This window comes from Triturus cristatus, chromosome 1_2 (assembly GCF_964204655.1).
Source record: "Triturus cristatus chromosome 1_2, aTriCri1.1, whole genome shotgun sequence".
Classification (NCBI taxonomy): Eukaryota; Metazoa; Chordata; class Amphibia; order Caudata; family Salamandridae; genus Triturus; species Triturus cristatus.
The window spans coordinates 1,101,242,493-1,101,264,756 of NC_140580.1; the positions used below are offsets into that span (position 1 = coordinate 1,101,242,493).

The window sequence follows — 22,264 nt, forward strand, 5'->3', positions numbered from 1 at the left end:
GGGGGATCCAGAACAAATGATTTGTCCTAATACATAACCACTCTGGGTGTTGGAATATCCAAAGATATTGGAGAAGATGCCTCACTCACTAATCGTGACATGCTTCATCATTGGCGTCTTTCCACACCCAGGTAAGACGGTACTACCTGGGCGGACTCAACCAAAGGTGTTATGGGAGTTCTTATATAAAGTATTGACTGGTTATGCAGGGAACCAGATGGGTGATATATTAAAAATACCTACAGGTACACCCAAACTCTATGCTTTATTCCTAGGGTACCTGGGGTATAAGATAAAATTGTGAAATCGATGGCGTTATTTTGAATTCAATTTATTCAAATGTACCCTCTTTAGAATGCCAACATGTTTCGGCCCTCAACGTGAGCCCTTCCGGGTCTGGGGCCATCTTCAGGGCTAGAATGTGTATGCCTAGGTGTCTCTGCTTTATGTTTAGCAATTTATTAATGCAAAAAGAATGAGGCCTATTGCACTCACCTATATTCCTTATTGATATTGATATATTCCTTACCTGGGTGTGGAAAGACGCCAATGATGAAGGATGTCACTATTAGTGAGTGAGGCGTCTTCTCCAATATCTTTGGATATTCCAACACCCAGAGTGGTTATGTATTAGGACAAATCATTTATGCGGGATCCCCTGGTGTAAAACTGAGTTTTAATATATTACCATGATTGAGAATATTGTGGGGACCACGGGATTCATACAGAGGGTAAAAAATAATTTTTAAAGGGAGTGATGTGCTGTCTGCCTGACTTGTGCTTCAATCCGCCTGGCCGGAATGCTCAAAACCTAAATTGGAGGCTTGCACTGCTAGTCGTATCAGGGTTTTTTTCCCAGCCGAGATGGTATAATACTTGTTGTTATGTGATGGGATTCTCTGATATCTGATAGAGAAGTGGCGCTATTAACGGTTGCTAAAGTGAGCTCTAAATTGTTTAATTGTTCAGCAGTAGTAATTTTTAGTATTTTGCTATCATTAGGCACGTTTTGGATGTCCTTTGCTGAATTTTGATTGGGCACCATTAGGTACCTTTATTTGTTTAAATAACTTTTTTGACAAAACAGGTGAGCTCATGACTTTCTCTGGAGATGGCACCACTTCCTCTTTGCTAGGCCCAAGGTGTTTATTAAGCAGATTTCCTTGATTTTGTGTAATCTCGCGTATCCCCTCTTCTGGAGATTTGGACCGTCGATTATCCTGATTAATGGAATTAAAAATGTTGAGTTACCATGAAGCCTATTAGGTGATATTGCACAATTTACTAGTATCCTGGCTTCGTTTTGTGCCTTATGAAGCCTTTTCCTAGCCCTTATTGTTAACCCTTGTGTCCATAAGTGAACTGACGATCTTGCAGAATGTAAAATATGATCATCTTCGCTTTCTTGCTTCGTTGCCAACGGAATGGAAAGGGGGGGCTTTTGGCCCCCCCGCCTGCATGGCGGTGCGGCGACCTCCCCCGGACTACTCGGTGGTGGGGCGCGTCACTGAGGAGGCGCGCCCTACCGCCGATTGGCTGCCTGGATGACCCGGATGTCGTTAATCGACATCCGGGTCGGAAGGGAAGGGGGGGCGGGCCACTGGGGGGGGGGATAAAGCGGTGGGGAGCGCCCAGGTGACCCCCTTGTTCCCTGGACGCTCCCCCACATAGGACGTGCCCCGGCCTGGTGGCTGGTACACGTTCTTTTGTTGGTAGGATAGGGGCAACAGCCAAGGCCAGTGGACGGGGCAGTGAAAGAACGTTAGAACTTGTACATACGTGTGTACCTTTGCATAACTCCCGGGATTTAATACATTTTCTATTTCAGGTGTTATTACTGCGTCCCTGCAATTTCTTGTGGTAAGCCCAGATTGGTGGTCAGCAGTGGTGGTCGCAGGTCACTTCAACTCCGGCTGGGAGTACGCAGGATTGGAACGGTAAGAGGAGAGCGGGGGGCTTGCATTACATTGCTTCTGGTAGCCGCCGGGTGGGTCTACGTTAGAGTTTACTCACCCCTGACAAACCGGATAAGCCGGGGCGTTGCGGTTACGGTTGCATGGTGCTTACAGCCCCCTGTAGATCCTCCATCTAGTGAAGGTAATAAGCGTACTGACGCCTGTATTAGGGTATTAGTGTAGGGCGGTGCACCCAAGTCATGGCGGGGCCAGTGGGTACTGAAGGGGGGTCCAGGATGGAGGCCATGTTGCAGGCCATGATGCAGGAGATGAATAGCATCAATAAGAGATTGAGTAAAGTGGATGAATTGGAAGCGCGCTTGAATGAAAGGTTTACTGACCCCCCAGCGTCTGCAGGCAGGCCCGCGCGGCAGCGGAAGGCACCCTTGTCCAGGGGGGATTTTGTTAGCCCGCCCAAGTCGTCCAAGGCTAAGAAGCGAAGGCGCAGTGCCCCAGCCCCAGTGGTACCGGTTTCAAGCACACCCGCGGTTCCGGTACCCCTGGTATCTGATTCAGTACCCTTGGTGCCGGTCCTGACACCCGTGGCATTGGCTCCTGCCATGCCGCTGCTGCCATCTCCTGTGGGGCCTACTCCCCCGCCCGTGCTACCGATCCCAGTGCCGGGTTTGCCGGTACCGGTCTCTCCATCGCCTATCATGCCAGCCCCACCGGCTATGCCTCCCGGGGGGCCCATAGTCCCACCAGATAGCCCAGACTCGGTCCCGCCTGAATTGGTATCTCAGATAGCGGCTTTGTTACCTTGGCTAAAAAAGGGGGGGGTCTTACCAGCGTCATCAGACCATGCAGCTGAAGCAGCACAGTTGGTGGAAAAGATTAAATCAGCAGCGGCAGCGGATAGAGCTGCGGTTCCCCCCTCTTCTTCACTTGCAGGTTCCAGCCCCGCCCAACCGAAGGCAGATGGTGGTCAACCGGTCGCGGCGCAGGAAAAGGGTAAGGAGGTGGCACTGCCCCTCTTGGGCGATGGGTCATTGCCCTCCAGGAGTGAGAATTTGGCACAACATGTGTCCCAGGCAACGAAGGAATGCATTTGGGCGGGGAAATATGTTTACATTTTTTCATTGCTGCTGGATCACAGGGAGATGGAACAGGCAAAGACACTAAAGGAGTGGATGCTTCCAAGTGAGTGGAGGGCACAGTGTGCTAGGTTTAGGGTTGAAGAATCTTTGCTCAATTGGGTTAGGGCTTTCGCAGTGTTCACGACCATTATGGCCGAGCGGCCTCCTAATGTGCAGGCGGCATTGGCTTGCTACCAGAGTAGAATCGTGGGGTGGAGCGAGCAGTACCCGGGGGATGCCTGGAAGGAGTATGATGTCAATTTCAGGAAAGCTAGGGAATTTGACGCGTCATTGGCATGGGATAAGGTGGACTCTGTGTCATGGCATAGGCAGTTCTCTGGGAGCTCTGCCCCACTACAGTCTGCCACTGCGGGCAGGGGGTACTTCGCCAGACCTCAGCACCCCTTTCGGGCGGCTCAGGGGAGAGAGGTCCCGGGTAGGGGTAGGGGGGGAGGGGGGTTTGAGAGAAAAGGGGTGTGTTGGGACTTTAATAAGCGTACCTGCACGAGTGCCCCGGGCACCTGTAAATTCAGACATGCATGTTCGATCTGCGGTCATCCCTCCCACCCAGAGTCATCTTGCAGGTCCAAGCAGGGCAACCACAGCCAGAGGGGGAGGGGGAAGCCAGTGTAGGGCAGATATTCGGGATATCGTAACCCCTATAGATGTTTTGGCAATGATCCCTTGGTTGAATAGGTACCCGAATCACACAGCGGCCACTCTACTGCAAGAAGGTTTTTCTCAAGGTTTTAGGATCCCGGCAGGGGGCTACACAGGTAGCACACATTGCAGGAACCAACTGTCGGTGCAACATAACCCCGCAGTGGTGGCGGCTAAGATTAGCAAGGAACTGTCCCTGGGTAGGATAGCTGGCCCTTTCCAGGAGGTGCCTGTCCCCGATTTTGTGTGTTCTCCACTAGGGGTGGTACCCAAAAAAGAGAAAGGGGAGTTCAGATTGATCCACAACCTGTCGGCTCCGAGAGGTGCGTCACTGAATGATGCGATTGAGGAGGGAATTTGTAGCGTCAAGTATGCATCATTTGACCAGGCAGTGGATTTATTGCGGGCACTGGGGCCAGGGGCATTGATGGCAAAATCTGACATAGAATCTGCCTTCCGCCTCCTCCCAGCTCATCCTCTGGACCATCATCTTTTAGGTTTCACTTTCGATGGCAAGTTTTATATGGACAAATGTATGCCCATGGGCTGTTCTATCTCATGTGCGTACTTTGAGGCGTTTAGCTCATTTTTGGAATGGGTCATGAGGGAGGTGACGGGGCATCGGCAGGTGATGCATTATCTGGACGATTTCCTTTTCTTGGGTGCGGCGGGATCTCAGGAGTGTGCTTGGGCGTTGCAGGAATTTTGCGTGCTCATGCGGGCTTTTGGTGTCCCGCTAGCCCCGGGGAAGACGGTGGGCCCGTCCACCTGTTTGGAATTCCTCGGTATCGAAATTGATTCCGTGGAGGGATGCTTCAGGTTACCCAGGGCTAAGGTAGCTAGCTTTAGAGCAGCCCTACGGCAATGCCTACGCAAAGACAAGGTTACATTGCAACAGCTACAGGAGGTGGTGGGGCAACTGAATTTTGCGCTTCGGGTTATCCCAATGGCACGCCCTTTTTCACGCTCTATTGCCCAAGCAATGAGAGGACTACGGGAGAAACACCACCACACGAGGTTGTCATCTGAGGTTCGCCAGGATATGCTCATTTGGATGGCATTTCTGGAGGATTTTAATGGCAGAGTAGTGTGGCCGGGTCCTCCCTCCACATCGGCGGAATTGGGCCTATGGACGGACGCTGCTGGGAGTACCGGCTTTGGCGCCATTTTGGGTACCAGGTGGGTCGCCCAGCGGTGGCCAGCGGAATGGAGGACACAGGGTCTGACTACCAATATTGGCTTTCTGGAGCTTTTTCCGATATGGGTAGCGTTGATGGTCTGGCCGGAACACTTCTGCAACCAATCCGTGGTGTTCTGGTCGGATAACATGACGGTGGTGGAATGCATAAACCAGCAGGGGGCACGCTGTCCATTCATACTCCGCTTACTGAAGGAGATTGTGTTGCAATGCTTAAAATGGACTGTGGTTTTCAGAGCCAAGCATGTCCCTGGCATCCTCAATAATGCAGCTGACTCCCTTTCTCGCTTTAAAATGCAGGTTTTCAGGGAACATCTTCCGGCGGCAGATCCCCAGCCGGCGCAATTCCCGGCAGTACTTTGGCAGATTGGTGCCCCAGATTACAGGACCTCGTGGTCGCTAGCTTAGCCCCCAGGACCAAGACAGCTTACGAAGGGGCGTTTTTGTCTTACCGGGCTTTCTTGGGGCGGGAATGGGAGGCTAGGTGGTCCCAGGAGGACAGCTTTGCAGCTTACCTAGAATCAATGCACAAGGAAGGGCGCTCAGTTGCGACTGCGAACAGACATGGGGCGGCAATCTCCTTCTTTGCGCAGAGTAGGGGTATGCGAGATCCCACTAACACCTTTCTGGTGCGCAAGGCGTTGAGGGGTTGGCGCCGTGTACAGGGTTACCGGGGCGATAGGAGAAGGCCCATTGGATTGGCACGGCTGACGGCCTTATTGGGGGCACTGCACACTGTTTGTAGCTCCCAGTGGGAGGTTATCTTGTTCAAGGCGGCATTCTCCCTGGCCTTTTATGGGGCTTTGAGGGTGGGGGAGTTAGTTGCTGGGTCAAAAACTGATAGAGTGGGGGGACTACAGTGGGCTGGGGTTGAGATCAAGGAAGACGTTATGCGAATAACAATTCAGAAATCAAAAACCGATCAGGACTCTCGGGGTCACACCATAGTGCTCCATCGGGCGCGGGCCAACCCCTGCTGCCCGGTTTCTCACGTGGAGGCTTTCTGCAGGCAGCGGGAGTGCACGGCGGGGGACACACTGCTGTGTCACGCCGATGGTACACCATTGACTAGGTACCAGTTTAGGCGAGTCTTGGAGCTAACGGTCAGTCTGGCAGGGTTCGATCCAAAGGAATTCGGCACCCATTCATTTAGGATTGGGGCAGCAACTGAGGCAGTGGCGAGGGGTCTCTCAGTGGAGAGTGTGAAGACACTGGGACGATGGTCGTCTGAACGTTACAAGAGTTATGTACGAATTGACATGTTGTGACATGATGGTGCTCACGCCCTGTATGTTTCTTTTGTTTGCAGTTTCTCAAACCTGTCACGCAGGGGAGGAACTCGTCACCGGGCGACAACGATCGACATCGGCACAGCACGGAGGACACAAGAAACTGGTGACTTGGATTGTGGGCCATTCTTATGTTAGGCGTGCGGAACATGTTTTTCTTTCAGGAGACCGTAGGACGGGCGCAGCGCAAAAGGGGTTGGATATATCATTTTTCGGGAGGGGTGGTTTATGCCTTAGCCAGTTTCGGAGTTTCTTCCAGGGAATCTTAGCTCAGCAGCGGCCCCCCCCGTCAGTGGTGATACTTCACCTGGGGGAGAATGATTTGGCAAAATTGGGGAGGCGCGTGCTCATTGAGGAGATCATTTCCACTGCGGGGTGGGTGGCCAGGGCTTGCCCGGGTTCCACAGTAGTTTGGTCGCAACTTATTCCTCGGTGGCAGTGGCGAGGGGGGGTCTCGGTCAGGGCGTTGAATCACTCGGTACGGAGGGTCAACACACAGTTGGACAAATTATTTCGGACCCCCCAGTTGCAGACGATTCCACATGGGTGTATCTGGGGCAAGCATTTTTACTTGAGGGACGGGGTGCACTTGACGGAGGCAGCTAATGTCTTGTGGTCCAATAATGTCTGGGCCTGGTTGGAGGGGTTTTTAAAAAATAGGCGCGCTCCTGGTTTAGGTCTGGGTAGAGGGGGAGGCCAGATCGTCGGTTAACAATGCTGGCCCGTGGCGGTAAGGTCATGACCGGTGAGCAACTATTTGAAGGTCTGAGGGGGCGGGCATCATCCTACGGAGGTGCCCGCCCAGGGGGAGGGGCCATTGGCCCCTCCTAGAACTTCAGGGGCAAGGTAACTGGTGCTTCAAAGGGGCGCGGGTTGGGGAGTCACGCTTTCCTTAGGCTGGTAGCCACCCCGCGCGCGCATACTCATGACGTCACCGGATGGCGCAGAGTAAGGGCCCTCCTTTAGTGGGTAAATGAAGTTCACGGCGTGGACCGGGTAATTACCGGGCCCGGCTGCGCATGCGCACACCTGTAGGGGAGGCGCAGCTAGTAGGACCTGACACCGGTTAGCGACCTTGCCATATGGCCCAGAAATGTTAGTATACAAAATGCAGAGGAGGATGTTAGACTCGGTTAGGAAACAACCTGTATTAGAGTCTTTGTTAAGGATAGACACTCACACCTGTTGACAATGTATCTAATGTCCTGCTGAATTTTGTATAACCGTTTATCATGCAAATTTGAAATTTATTGTTTTTGTACTTAATAAATATGGCCGGGGGGTTTCGCGACCCCCCGCCTTCCAAAGATACCCGTCTGGGTGCTGTGTCCGGGGGTGGTGTGGTCATAGGGGGGAGGGCGGTAGCCAGTCACTGACCATGTGGAAAGGGGGGGCTTTTGGCCCCCCCGCCTGCATGGCGGTGCGGCGACCTCCCCCGGACTACTCGGTGGTGGGGCGCGTCACTGAGGGGGCGCGCCCTACCGCCGATTGGCTGCCTGGATGACCCGGATGTCGTTAATCGACATCCGGGTCGGAAGGGAAGGGGGGGCGGGCCACTGGGGGGGGGATAAAGCGGTGGGGAGCGCCCAGGTGACCCCCTTGTTCCCGGGACGCTCCCCCACATAGGACGTGCCCCGGCGCTCGGGGCGGATAACTTTTCCCCACCCACCATCCCTGGAGTACGTGGTTGATGCGTTGCTAGCCCAACTAGCGGGCATTGGGCGCGTGAAATTGTCATGAGATGTTAGTTTCTGATGAGGTTTTTTCTGTTAGGACTTTTTTCTCCCATTGTAGTGATCAATATGGTATTGTGCAGTGATGTTCTTGACTATGCTTGCTTGTAGGCCTTTTTTCTCCCAAGGTAGCGAATGATACTGGACTATGTGTAACTGTTGCAGTCGTGTTTAGGCCTTTTCTTTCCCTTGTAGCTTTATGATGTTATACATGACCTGTGATTTTAGTCAGTGTAGTTGTCCTTTAGAATTTTCTCCCTTAGGTAGTCGTATTTATTAGGTATGAGGGGCATGCGGTAAGGTCATGACCGGTGAGCAACTATTTGAAGGTCTGAGGGGGCGGGCATCATCCTACGGAGGTGCCCGCCCAGGGGGAGGGGCCATTGGCCCCTCCTAGAACTTCAGGGGCAAGGTAACTGGTGCTTCAAAGGGGCGCGGGTTGGGGAGTCACGCTTTCCTTAGGCTGGTAGCCACCCCGCGCGCGCATACTCATGACGTCACCGGATGGCGCAGAGTAAGGGCCCTCCTTTAGTGGGTAAATGAAGTTCACGGCGTGGACCGGGTAATTACCGGGCCCGGCTGCGCATGCGCACACCTGTAGGGGAGGCGCAGCTAGTAGGACCTGACACCGGTTAGCGACCTTGCCATATGGCCCAGAAATGTTAGTATACAAAATGCAGAGGAGGATGTTAGACTCGGTTAGGAAACAACCTGTATTAGAGTCTTTGTTAAGGATAGACACTCACACCTGTTGACAATAATGTATCTAATGTCCTGCTGAATTTTGTATAACCGTTTATCATGCAAATTTGAAATTTATTGTTTTTGTACTTAATAAATACGGCCGGGGGGTTTCGCGACCCCCCGCCTTCCAAAGATACCCGTCTGGGTGCTGTGTCCGGGGGTGGTGTGGTCATAGGGGGAGGGCGGTAGCCAGTCACTGACCATGTATCTTCTCCCTCATCCGGTTTAGCAATTACCAGATCAGCTGTTTCAGGTAATGCTTCCTCCACACGCATATTATCACTTGCAGCCTGCTGAGCCATTCGACTATTCTGATCTTCCTGAAATTGACATGGTCTATGCCTTGGATCCAGGGTGTCTGCAGGTTGAGGGCAATGTTGCAGCAATGTAATTTTAACTTCATTCACAACTTCACCCTCTATTTTAGGCAGCACTGCAACTTTAGCTATGATATGTGCACAAGTACAGTTGATTAATTTATTATTTATGTCTGATTGGTCGTTAATGGTAGCATTCCTTTAATGGCTCTTTTTGAGATTTGTTCTTACACTGGCTTGATGGAGATTTGACCCATGGTTGGCAATGGTATAAAGGAATATTCCCTAAGTTGCAATTAGCGTGAGCTTTTATAGTCAACACAGAGCATGGGCCAGGCACTGGAGCTGTCAGTGTTCGGTCTTCAGCTGATGTCAACTTCCCTGCGATCAACAAATGTCACATCAATTAAGTGTATTACACCATTAGTTGGTGATCTTGGAGATTCCGCTGGGTTTGATCCAGATGTATTTGTGGAGTTTGATGGCATTCCTTCCACTTGAGAGTTTTTTCCTGAAATATTTAAGTAATCTGAATTAGAAAACTGAGAAGTAGCACTGTTCCTGTAACTAAATGGAGCCCCTGGTGCATCTAACAATGTGGGCCAATCACATGATACAGTGAGTGCAATTTGATCCGCTAAAGGATCTACAGCGTCAAGAGTTGGATTGGCTTTAGCCATTTTCATCTTTCTCGGTTTCTTTAGTTGTTGTAGCAGGGTCCCTCGAGAACACCCAGACCTCAGTTTTGGCTCCAATGAAAAAAGTGGCCTTACTTTGCCTCTGGTCTTTTATTTCCTTTATTTACTCCGTTTTCTGTATGTTAGAATATGGTGTTTATTTTCTTGTGTTATTTTACTTTGCTTGGCCTTACGTGTAGGCTCCTTGTATAACATGTATGCAAATTGTTTTGCTTCCGCTTTCCTGCACCACCTCGTCCACTCAGCAGAACTCCTTAGTGCTTGTATCTAAGGGAGGGGGTCGCAAGCACGCAGGCAGTTATAAGGTGCAGTTTTGCAGTTTAGTTTGTTGGAAAGTATGTCCGGTTTCATCCAGTGGCTATATTTTTTAGTGCGACTGGTATTATAAGTTCGATCTGAAGAGGGGAGGGGAGGGAGTGCACCCTGTCACAAGCCACACCTGAACCTGGCTGGGCTGCTACTGTGACACAGGGCTCAACCAACCAGCAGTGGAAACTATCTACATTGCCCACCCCTTACATTTGGACGAAAGTTGCGCTTGATTTGAAATATGAAGAAAACCCAAGCCTGACTGCAGAAATAAATTAAAGCTACAGGGGGGCAATTTAACAATTTGGGCCGTTCCAACAAGTAGCACTGCTGTCACACCTCACCGTATTATTCGGACGGGGGTCCAAACGCAGAGCCTCAGTGTGTCCTCCCTGACCACTGGCCATTTTGCACAACAGCCAGTCAGCCCGCTCTACTGTTCCTCTGCTCGCTTATGCCCCTGTTTTTGGTCCAGGTCCGTAGAGCACAGGGGACCAGGAGCGGATCCACAAACTTGCAGCAAGCGAGCAAGCAGGTGGCAAGAACAAAAGCAGCCTCTCCAAGTGCTCTCAGTGGCTCAGAGCTGCCTGCTCTCGGGCTCGGGGGAAAGCAAGAGCAACAGCCTTCGTCTTCTCTCTTTGGCCACTGGGTCGGAGCTATGGCCAGTCACCGAGGCATCGAGAAGCCGAGTACAACGCTCGCTAGGCTGCGGTCAAGCTCCTGCCCTTCAAAGTGCATGCGTTGGGTGCGTCTGTGCATCCATTCTATTTGAATGTATAGATTTGTTGAACAGCCTCAGTTATGAACTTCCATTCGAACACATTATGGGCTACAAAATTATCACACAGTAAAGCACCAACACTTACTGAGAGAAATGTCCATTAGATTGAGCGTTTAGGCCCAGGCCACATGTATGTTTTGGGGAGATCTCCTCTGAAAGGAGAGTGCTTCTGTTTCTTGCAGAAGGCAGAACCATGGTTGAAGTTTTCTAAGTAAACCAACGTTCTCCAGGTGTGGAGACTTGTGCAGTGGTCACTTTCCAATTTTCTATCTATACACGGTAAGCCCCTGTTAGAGCGCAAATTTTACACTGCACCAACATATAATCCTAAACTTTATTAACTTTTACCATCACAACGTAAACTGTAATAACTTGAAAGTTTATGTGCTAGGGATATTTTCAATGTAAAAATGAACAAATCTACATTGCAACTATTGTGTGGTTAGTCGCAATCATTAACGTGCAGAATTCATACGTCGCTGACAAGTACTCACACAATTGATGTGCACAGGTTAACTTAGATGTTGTCAGTAATAATGTTCATTTTATATATGTAACTTCATGAGGCTTGTGCCATTTCTTATGTGTACCCATTTCTGTAGGCCTAAAATATATTTTTCCCTGGAAGCTCTTGCATCAGACTAACTAGCAAATTTCACGTGCATGTTGGAATTGATCTTTCTCACATTTCTTTTGCAGGCGAAGAACTCATACTTGTTAAGTAGAATGATGTCTTTGTTTTAGGAGTTAGGCTTTTGGAGAAGAGGATAGATTGAACGTTTGTACTTTCTCATCGGAGTAAGCCTGGGAAGCAAAGTCATCTTGCAGAGGCCTGGGAGCATTGCTGCCACCTGGAAAGTTACCTACAGGGAGGTGGCTTGACTGGATGTGGTGATGCCGAAACGTATCTTGGGATACCACCTGCAAATGAAGTATCACAGTTAGGGACAGTGGCAGGGGACTTCTGCTTTTGCCTTGAGAGAGAGAGAGCATCGTAGAATGAGCTCCGCAGCTTTATGCTGCTTGACCCATCTAAACGTGAAGAGACTTCTAAGGAAGACTTCATGCACTGACACCTTTATGGATCTTGCCTTGGGGAAATGCTAAATAGGTATGTCCCGTTAGTGGTAGTGTGGGGACAGACTAATGCTTTATACATACGTACCTCCAACGAAGGGGAATCACGACTTTGGGGCCATAATCTTTTGCATCCTAATTCTTGAACTGATTATTCTGTGCATGTTGCACTGCCTTAACTTCACCCGTAGGTTTGGCTTTGTATTAGTGCCAATGTATATCCAACACCCTTATTTTTATGTGTTTGTATGTATAACTGTTCTTGGCTTTGTAATAAACTAACTAAACTTGATTGGGAGTCTGTGATATTTCGGATGTCATAGTTCATTAGAACTGTAATGATTGATTGGCTAACGATTTTCCTCCCCTAGACGCTTTCATGCTGACAAAAAGAGACATCGGCCTGGGGTTCCAGAGTAGATCTAGAATGTGGAACCGAGCTGGTAGTTGGAACCGAGCGGGTAGTTGGTAGCAGTGTAGGATGGGCCTTATCCAGTCTGACTCCTGAGAATTTTCTACGGTAAGGCATTTATGGCTAGATAGAGTATCTACCAGATAAAGCGTTACTAAAGGTAAGCAACTTGTTAATTAGGCACAATTATGGGATGGGTTACTTGTGAAAACAGGCTGGAAAAACAGATTTTTGCAAAACGATAGACCATGTAGTACAGACTGTCAATTGTTTTACTTTATATAACCCTCTCAGCCTACTTCACTTCCCTAAGATATTGGCATTGGGTTACTTTACTAGTCTAATTCCATTTCTAGAGTATCTGTAGTCAAGTTCAAATGTTGTGTACGAAGATATTTGATTAAGGTTGAGATTTTGGTAGCCTGTGTTTTTGCAGTGTATGTTTGCACATGTTACCAGTGAAACACTCCTAAATGGAGAAGTGTAGCTCACTGGTTAGAGGAGGCATACCCTGAAGCAGAGATCAGACCCGGGACCTGGGTTCGATTCCCGACGCGGCAGGGTCCAGAGCCCAATTGTCCACGGACTCGATAATTCTCGCTTCGGTGCCCACTCTAAGCACGAGTTCACACTATGCAGCTCTGGGCAACAAGCCTGCTTAATCTCCACAACGGCCCCCCGCGGCGGGATGCCTGGCTTTCACCTTGGGGATGCCCAGTACGGGTTATCTTACAGGGAAAAACCAGGACGGGTTCCCAATGCAAGCGCCAAGATGCCCGTAGGGTGATAGCTGCGCTCTACAAGTACATCAATCAATCAATCAATCAATCAAATCCACACTCACTTGAGATATGGCAGAATATTGTACCCCAAAGATGACATCTAGGCTCTTAACCTTCTACGGAAGAAGAGTGGGGCATCCTTTGTTTCAATTTATGATTGTTTTTGTTAATCCTTAGCATTGAGTCACATGTTACAAAAAACATCTAATTCTATATGTTACTTTCAAGAAAGGGTCTGAATTAAGGACTTTCAGAACACAAATCCTCACAGAAAATGGCAGCAGCTCATATTTCAGGAGAACTATATGTGCCTTCCAAAAAAATAACCACCCCTCAAACAAGTAGCATATGATATCTGGCATGGAGATGAAAATAAACAATCCAAAACTAAAACAGTTGTAAACATTTTTAATGCAGCCCCATGGGCATATATACAACAATTCTAACAGGATTTCAAAATAAAAAAAAACACAGTCAATGCACATCAGAAACAGTGCTACACAATAGCTGGATCAACATAATTGTGACATGACACATTTATATGCACAATGGCTCAATGAGTATGTTAGTTGGAGCAGATCTGCTCATTATTGAATATACAAAGTTAATACTTAAAGTGCTAGCTCTAACCTTACAGATCCTTAACATGATTTTAGGCATGTGAAAGCACACTGCAAAGTGGTATTACGGAAGATCTTAAGAATCAATTATTGTATATGACCTATAAAAACACATTTCCTCATTGTATGCTATGCCATTAAAGCAACAACACCCTGAGAAGGCCGGAAATGCTCTTGTAAAAAATATAAACTATTTAATGAGAGAGTGGAACAAGTTTCCTACTACCTTATAGCAAAAGCAACAATTAAGTCATATGTCACAGAAAGAATGTTAATTCTGTATGTTCCGCCCAATAAAGGGTCTGAATTAAGGAAGTTCATCGAACAGTATGACCATTTCAAGTAATTGCCCACAAAATATGTATTCCATACAAAGTTCCAGCTGCGAGCTCATAAGCTCGTACAAATAAGAAAAACAGATAAAAAAGGAAATCTCAAAGCATACAGAACACATAATACATAAACAGAATCGTTTTGTAGAATGAGAAACCTTGAAAACAAAAGGCACATTGAGTTAAAGTACATTGACACTTCAAAGTAACTTATTTATCAATAAATGGAGGAACGTTCGAGTACAATATCTTGTCTTAAAACCCTGTACTCTCGTTTTTGAACAAATCATGCAACTCAAATAACAATGATTTTTAGCCACTTTTGTACAGCATCCTCTGTGCTATGCTGCATGTCAACGTAATGCTATGACACAGTAGCAGCGTCATTTTGTAGGCGAGCATGCATGCGACTACAAAATGATGCAAACGCCTTTTTTTATATACCAAGCTAAATTGATATATAAAAAACAAAACATTAGTTGGACAAAATTATTTTCTTTTGAAGTGCACTTATGGGGGCAACAGGTAGGACGTAGGCAGCAGGAACCAACACGCCTTCCTAGGGGGAAGCAACATATAGAGTGGGGGGAAACAGAAGCAACATGAAAGGCGGTGGTCGGATTGAGAAGCAACTGGCAAGAGAGCGAGCAATGTGGTGTGGGCTGGGGAGAAGCGCACAAGTGAGAAAGAAATGCGGGTTGAAGTATAATACAGTAAGCACAACACGGAAGGGGCAAGGAGAAGCACATTAGCAACAGAAAGTGCAGTTGTAATGGGTGGGGAGGAACACAAGGGATACAGCTGGAAAACACATGCACCCTCCTGGAGTTCTTCACCAACAAGAAAAAAAGTGGTGCTTGGAAAAAGCAGAGGAAGGACACAAGTAATGCATTCATGTTCCAAGGGCAGGATAAACACAAGGAAAGTCCACGAAAGTTCAAGAATGAAGAGCAAGCAAATGGAAGTTATAGTAAAGTCAAATAGTAAACAATCGGCAGTCAAAGCCTGCTGTATGCATATAATTGGTCTCGGACATCCCACAGCTTGCAATGTCTGGCAGATGAGCCCTAAAAACACACTTCCTGATTATAAAACAAGTCTTTGGTATCACTTTCTGGGGCCATGGTCACACTCTTCAATTTGTCACTGGTAGAACAAGTCACAGTTCAGCCTTTTCAATCTTCACTGTATGTAAATGTAACAAAAATGATCAGAACGTTATGATCAGAAAATTGAGATAGGAATGACAGGGGCTAGGACGGGGGTCATGGAGGAGTTTTTAATCATGGAAGTGTATTTCTGCTTAAAGCATGCTACAACATGGCTACAAGTGTAGGGAATGGCCTGATGTTCACAGGAATCAACTCATTTACATGGCAAGGAAACAGACAGATGACCTTTAACTTTATCAATTGAATGAGTAGACCAAGAGCTGTGCTTCAAAAATCTTGTCTTTCAGGTATTTGCTTCATAGTGTGTTAAATTCAGACGGAAATGGAAAAACAAGAGAAGTCACTTACTTAGGAAAATACAAGACTAGAATCATAAACACATGCAGATTGCATCTGGGCTTTCCCAGTGATCAGCCGTGCTGGAATAGTTGCCAGCCTGTTCTTAAATTGGGGCTAAACAGTGATCCTAGTTCAAGCAGCACCAACCTGGGCTCCTCATCTTCCACTTAACCAAAACGCTGACATTTCCATGATGTGCCAAGAGGGCTTGGAATCAAATCCACATTTCACAGCTGGATCTTCTTGGAAGACCCTGAAAAGAAAGTAACAAAACAGTCTACATATATCTGCCGATGGTCTGTCCTTTGCCAGGTAGAAATCCTAGACTAGCTTTGGCCATGATAATGTGCTGTTCAGACCCAAATACTGTAAATCCACCTATCTGGGTTTCCAGACAAAGTCTGAATTAGAAATCAACCACACTTCTGAAGCCAGATTGAGTCATAACTGGCTCGTATCGGAGCAGTCATTTCACGTATCACCAAGCACCAATGTATCAATGTGTAACCTTTGCTCACAGGAAAAGTTCCCAAACAGTTCATATTTGGCTATGAGGAGACAACATTTGCAGCTCACTACCCACTGGCCTACAACATGTACCACATTTCATTAGCCTAAAGTGGAAACTGTATCATTGTCTACCTTTCAATTGTTGGGTAGATGAGACGTCATTCCCTCTGTAGTGAGGAATGTCAATTGCAGGCTGTATTTATTGTTTGTGGTGTGGGTAGCTGGTGTTCATTGTGCGTCTTCTCAACTGTTCTGTTATTTATGTTGTATGTTAATAGTATCTTTCAACTTTTGTTATGGTCTTTAGATCATTAAATCTGCATACAGCACTTTTGGACAAAAAAGTAAATTTGGCAAAATTAATAAACGCCATCTCGGGATCTGTTTGCGCGAATACCACACACCGCTGAACTCTTGGGATTCCACCAATTTCTGCCTCTTCAATAGTGGATACTGTCAGACATTCTAAAGATGCCAGAATGTGAAGGTTCTCCCAATAATAAGCCAATCAGATTTGTGTTGTTCTTCTAAAGTGGGCCTCAATTTGTTCCAAGGTTTTTCCTTTGGTTTCAGGGACGCAGAAGACGGTGAAAAATACATTTAGGACACAGAAGCCCGCAAATAGCCAAAAGGTGCCATAGGACGTCAGTGAAATCTAAAATAAATAATAAAAAGATTTTTAAAAAGCGTTTGAAAGACAATTCGGGAAACTGATACTAAGAAACAAAAAAACTTTATATTTCAGTAACAAACTTCTACAGACAGAAAATTAAGCATAGTAAGGTAGAAGGCAGGAAAATCGCCGGGCTCAAATTGAATGGACAATACAGCCACTTTAGAAACTACTGTGTACAGTTAGAAGGTAAGGGCCCATTGACTTTCACTCGAAGAATAAGGTCAAAGTGCTGGATTTCTAAAATTATAAATGCATAAGTAAATTCACCTTTACGAAAAAAAAAAAAAGCAAAATGTTATTGTTAGACTTTTCAAATACTAATAGAACTGACCCGCTAGCCCACCAAAGTTCAAACAATCAGCTTTTTTGCATACACAATTTAAAAAGAATATAACTTTACATCTTCAGTGATGATCGTAGCATGTACCCATGCCACCCATGTAAGCCCTGTCCACACAAGAGTCCAAGAAGGCTGACTGCGAATGGGCTGGAGGCAGGTAGGGGCTACTAAAGTCTGCTGGAGAAATTTGGTAGATGAGGCAGAAAGAGTTAAGGAAAATAGGGCTAGTCTGCTGGATGGGCATAAACTGGGTGACTAGACAGAGGGAGCTTAACAAAGGATAAGTGTTAAGGCTATGTAAGGGAGGCCCCCTTACATCTGTAACCATCTCCCAAAATGTACTCCAATTAGTGGATAACAGCTGGAAATCAATGGCCAGGGAAAGCACTATTGGCAATATAATTGAAGATATTGGAAGGGAAAGCACCGGACACCGGATTGGTGTTTTCCCTGAGTGATTGCACCACCCAGGGGAAAGAAAATGGTATAACATGTTGGGTTTGGGGGCAGGGGGTTGGGGGGGAATCAGGGGGGAGAGCGAGGTTCGGCTTTACCAAAGCCCGCACCTTATGTCAGCTTTCCCTTTTGGGGGCAAAATGGTTACATCATCAAATAAACCACAATCATGGGGTACGGCCCCCTGACCACTGTCTGGAGACCTTGTCCATGCATTAGCATTCTTTTGAAGGGGACTTCGAGGGGTCAGGGGTTGAAGTGGTGGCGGGGCATCCGAAGAGTCTGCAGGGGGTTCCTGGTCCATGTCAGGTGGTGCGAACGCCTCCAAATACCCCTCCAGCTGGCCAAGAATCAAGGAACTCCATTGTTTTGTTGACATGTGTAATCAGTATAATGGCTTGCTCTAGGAGACCATAGTGATTGCCAAATTGCCAAAGGGGTTGTCATAGTTAAAGAAAGAGTCTACGAGTGGCCTGAGTTTCCAGGTAAAAGTCCTGGGACAGGAAGTTCTTATGCCAGTCCTGAAGGAAAGAACCATGCTTTTTATTTGCTGCCTGGATCACCTGAGGCCTGCTGGTGAGGCAAGAAGCAGGTAATGATCTGCCTTGGGCCTTCTTTGGGTGGTGTTCAACAAAGACGGATCCTGTGGGCCCTCTGAAATACCAGGGGATGACTGAAGGACAGGCCAGTCAAGTCAAGCTTCACTCTTTATATTATACCACATGAATTGCTCTATTCTCAATACACAAAAAAAATGTTCAGTTGTTGGTGCTGCGTACCTCAGATTCTTGAAAAACCGACAACCCTTGTATACCTCCACAACCAGAAGAGTCTAGCGGACATACTTTTGTAAATTGGCCATTGCGACAAGAAGTTACAGTTGAAAACGTAGTCACAAATGACAGTTTTTTGTACACATTTTTCTCTTTCAACAGTTACTTTCTTTACACTTTCCAGAAATGTATAGCGTTCCAGTGTAGGAAAGTGCATTTTTTGACATGGTCACCCCCACTTTTTGCCTGGAATCTGATGCAATTTTGACAGAAGTGCACTGGGATCCTGCTACCGAGGTCCCCAGTGACAGATGTCTTTCCATAAAACTGCACAACTGTTTGCCAATTGGTAATACCGTTAGACTCAACTTCCAGGAAGGACATCGCATCCAAGACAGAGGTCCTCGGACCCTCCCCTCTGCATGGGACAACACCTGGTGGCCCACTGCCCTCGGCAGCCCCTCCCCCCACGGACCACACCCAAAACCTTGCCATCATACTCAACTCCTCCCTTTACATGACCCGACAGGTCAACGCCGGCACCTCAACCTGCTACAACACCCTCCACAAGACCTTCAAATGGATCCCCCCCGAATCATGGAAGACCCTCACCCACGCACTCATAACCAGCAGACTGGACTACAGAAACGCCCTCTACGCCAGGATCAACAAGTCTCTGCTCCGCGAACTGCAGTCCATACGAACACAGCAGCCAGACTTGTCCTCGGCATCCCTCGACACAAACACATCACCCAACACCGTTGAGAAGTGAGTAACCTTCAAGATACTGACCCACGCCTACAAATGCCTCCACAACACAGGACCTCAATATCTCAACGAGAGAATCTCCTTCCACATACCCAAGAGGAACCTCCAATCTGCCGACCTCACCCTTACCGAACCCCCGACCATCCGTAGAGCAAGAGCAGGTGGGAGAACCTTCTCCTACATCGAGGCCAAGGCCTGGAACAATTTGCCGATCAACATCAGGCGCTCCTCCACCCTGCACAGCTTCAGTAACACCCTCAAGACCTGGCTCTTCAACTGACCGGAGCTGCTCCCTCCCTCCTCCAGCGCCTTGGGACCCTCATTGGTGAGTAGGACACTTAAAACACCTTGATCGATTGATTGATTAGCACCCCTTGTAAGTCCCTGTATCGTGCTACTCTAAGGGACCTCTCAGCACCGACATACAAACTGCCATTGCAGGCTGTGTGCCATGATGCACAGAAAAGCGAAGACATGACATGGCACACCTCCTTTGGACCATGCCTGTAAACACTGCACGCAGTATATATAAGACACCCCTACAGCAGGCCTTAAAGCCCTAAGGCAGGGTGCACTATACTACATGTGAGGACATACCTGCATGAGCAAATGTGCTCCTGTGATATCCAAGTTGATTCTTAGATATTACAAGTGAACAGGAAAGCCATTTTGAGTACACGTGCTGGACATTGGTATTTACGAGTTCCCCAGCTACATGATGGCTTCACTGACCCTAGAGATGTTTGGTATCAAACATCTCATATTAATAAGCCCACACTGATTCCAATGATGGATTTATTAATACATGCACCTCGATGGCACCTTAGAGGTGTCCCCTGAAAACCTACTGACTGCTAGTGTGCTGACTGACTGGTGCAGACCAGCCTGCCACCACAGACAGGGTTCCTACCCCTACAGATGAGAGCCTGTGCTCGCCGATGGCAGAAACAAAGTGTAGAAGTATAAAGGAAACAGGAACGCAATGTGTGGGAGTATGTCGTTTATTCGTCAACCCTCATCAGCTTCCCCACAGCAGTAACCGTCCGTTGTAGAACACCCAGAACGTCAAGTTCGGGCATTCTAAATTACTACATTCTCCATTCCACAGTGAGTTAAGAAGAACATGACATCACAACACATTTCCCTCCTTTTACAAACATTTTAAAGAAAAACAATAATACAATATAATAAATAAAGGAAAGAAAACGACAAGTGTAAAGAAAAGATAAATGTCGTCTTGAATCCTCAGAACCCCTTTATACATCACGAAACCTGATTGGTTTGGAAAAACTCCTTTTGCTTCTGCGCAAAACAGGAAAAGTCTCTTCGTCAGAGTTGCTTTTCCTACCAACATCTGACGATCCAAAACTTTGACAACAATCATTCATACCTTGCACATTCTCCTCTTCACTATTGGTAATTATTTTATGTACTCTATTCTTATTCCACCATTCACGTCCTTTGACCCTAACAGCATTTTTAGACACTGCATCAACTTGTACGGGATCTTTAAACTTAGAATTCCCTTTTACAACATGCGTGGGAATCTTGAATCAAACCCAATCACCCACCTCTATCTTTGTGTGATTCACACCAACTCTATGCTTATCATCATAATACTCTTTCATTTTTTTTTGGTACAGATCCACCTTTGATCTTAACATCTTATCACCAGGGTTGCTCTTGTCCATTTTAGATTGAAATGACCTTAACCATGGGGGACACAACTTAGACAATGAAACACGCCCCTCAAAAGTTCAAAAGGACTTTTACCCGTAATGGCGTTGGGAGAAGTGCGGTGAGACCACAACATGCTCTCAACAGCCTCTAGAACAGGTACAGAATTTTGTATTGACCACTGTATACATTCAACCAACGTCCTATTCATTTTTTCCACCAAACCATTTGCTTGTGGGTGATAAAGAGCAATCCGTTTATGAACCATAGCATTTTTCTGCAGGAAAACCTTCATGTCACTAGAAGTGAACTGAACACCGTTATCGGAAACCAGTTCTTTAGGTAATCCTTCCCTAAGGAAATTTTTTTTTAGAGAATTTAAAACCGCACTAGTGTTGGGCTCTTCCATAAAATCAACCTCCCACCACTTGCTAAAATAGTCCACAATGACTAAAGCAAACCTGTATTGATGTGGTAGCATGTTAAACGGACCGATGAAATCGATAGCAATCTTAATCCATGGCCCTTCAGGTAAGCTACAGTGTTGTAACGGAAAAGTAGTAAGCTTAATACTCTTGTCACTGTTAGCACAAATGACACATCTTTCAATTTTGTTAATGATCTCGGTGTCCATAGCTGGCCACCAGTAAACCTCTCTAGTTTTCCTTTTCGTTATGGTTTGTTCCAAATGCCCTTCATGTCCATTTTCAATAATTCTTTGCCTCAAACCGAAAGGAGGAACAAATCTATCACCTCTCATCAAAATTCCATTCCTCTGAACATGAAGTTCATCAGCAATTTTTGCATAAACTTGCAAATTAACAGGCAACACTCGTTCCCTTGGCCAACCTTCAATCACACACTTTTTAATAATGGCAAGATCCCCATCTTCTTCCATACTCAATTTCCATTCTTCTTCAGTGATAGCATGTCCTTGGCACACATCCACAGAAGCTATCAGGCATTCATCAAAATCTTCATCACACTCATCAGACTTGATTTCAATAGAAATTGGAGCACGTGATAGAAAATCTGCCCTAACATTTTTCCCTTCAGGGATGTATTCAATTTTAAGGTCATATTGCAATGATTTTGCACTCAATCTCGAGATTCTTGGGGTATGATCTCTTATAACTGTACCAGATAAAATATTCACTAAAGGTTTATGATCAGATTGCAACACAAACCTCCTACCCCAAATGAAACATTTAAACCTTTCCACCTTTCCATGCTAAAAGCTCCTTCTCAATCACAGAATATATTTTTTCATTGACGCTCAGTGACCTAGACGCAAATCCTAACGTAACTTCTTTTCCATGCTTGTTTATCTGAGACAGAGTCGCACCCAAACCTTCATTACTTGCATCTACTGTGATGATACATTGTCTGGAAGAGTCAAACGGTGCTAAAATATTTGGAGAACTGATTTCTTTCTTTAGATTGTCAAATTCCACTTGACACTCAGTAGACCAAGTGAAGATTTTCTTTTTTTTTTAAGCAGCTCCCTCAAATTTGCAGTTTTTGCCAAAAGGTTCTCAACAAATTTAGCATAAAACTCACAAACCCCTAA

General features: G+C 46.7%; 1 protein-coding gene across 1 annotated transcript in view; it reads right to left on the reverse strand.

Moving 5' to 3' along the window:
* Positions 1-13,424: 13,424 nt before the first annotated feature.
* SLC2A8 (solute carrier family 2 member 8) overlaps positions 13,425-22,264 on the reverse strand; it is a 100,878-nt gene continuing 92,038 nt past the window's right edge. The window contains exon 10 of the mRNA XM_085613712.1: positions 13,425-16,659. Within this exon, the coding sequence (XP_085469838.1) occupies positions 16,513-16,659 (147 nt within the window). The 3' untranslated portion in view covers positions 13,425-16,512. The remainder of the gene's footprint in view (positions 16,660-22,264) is intronic.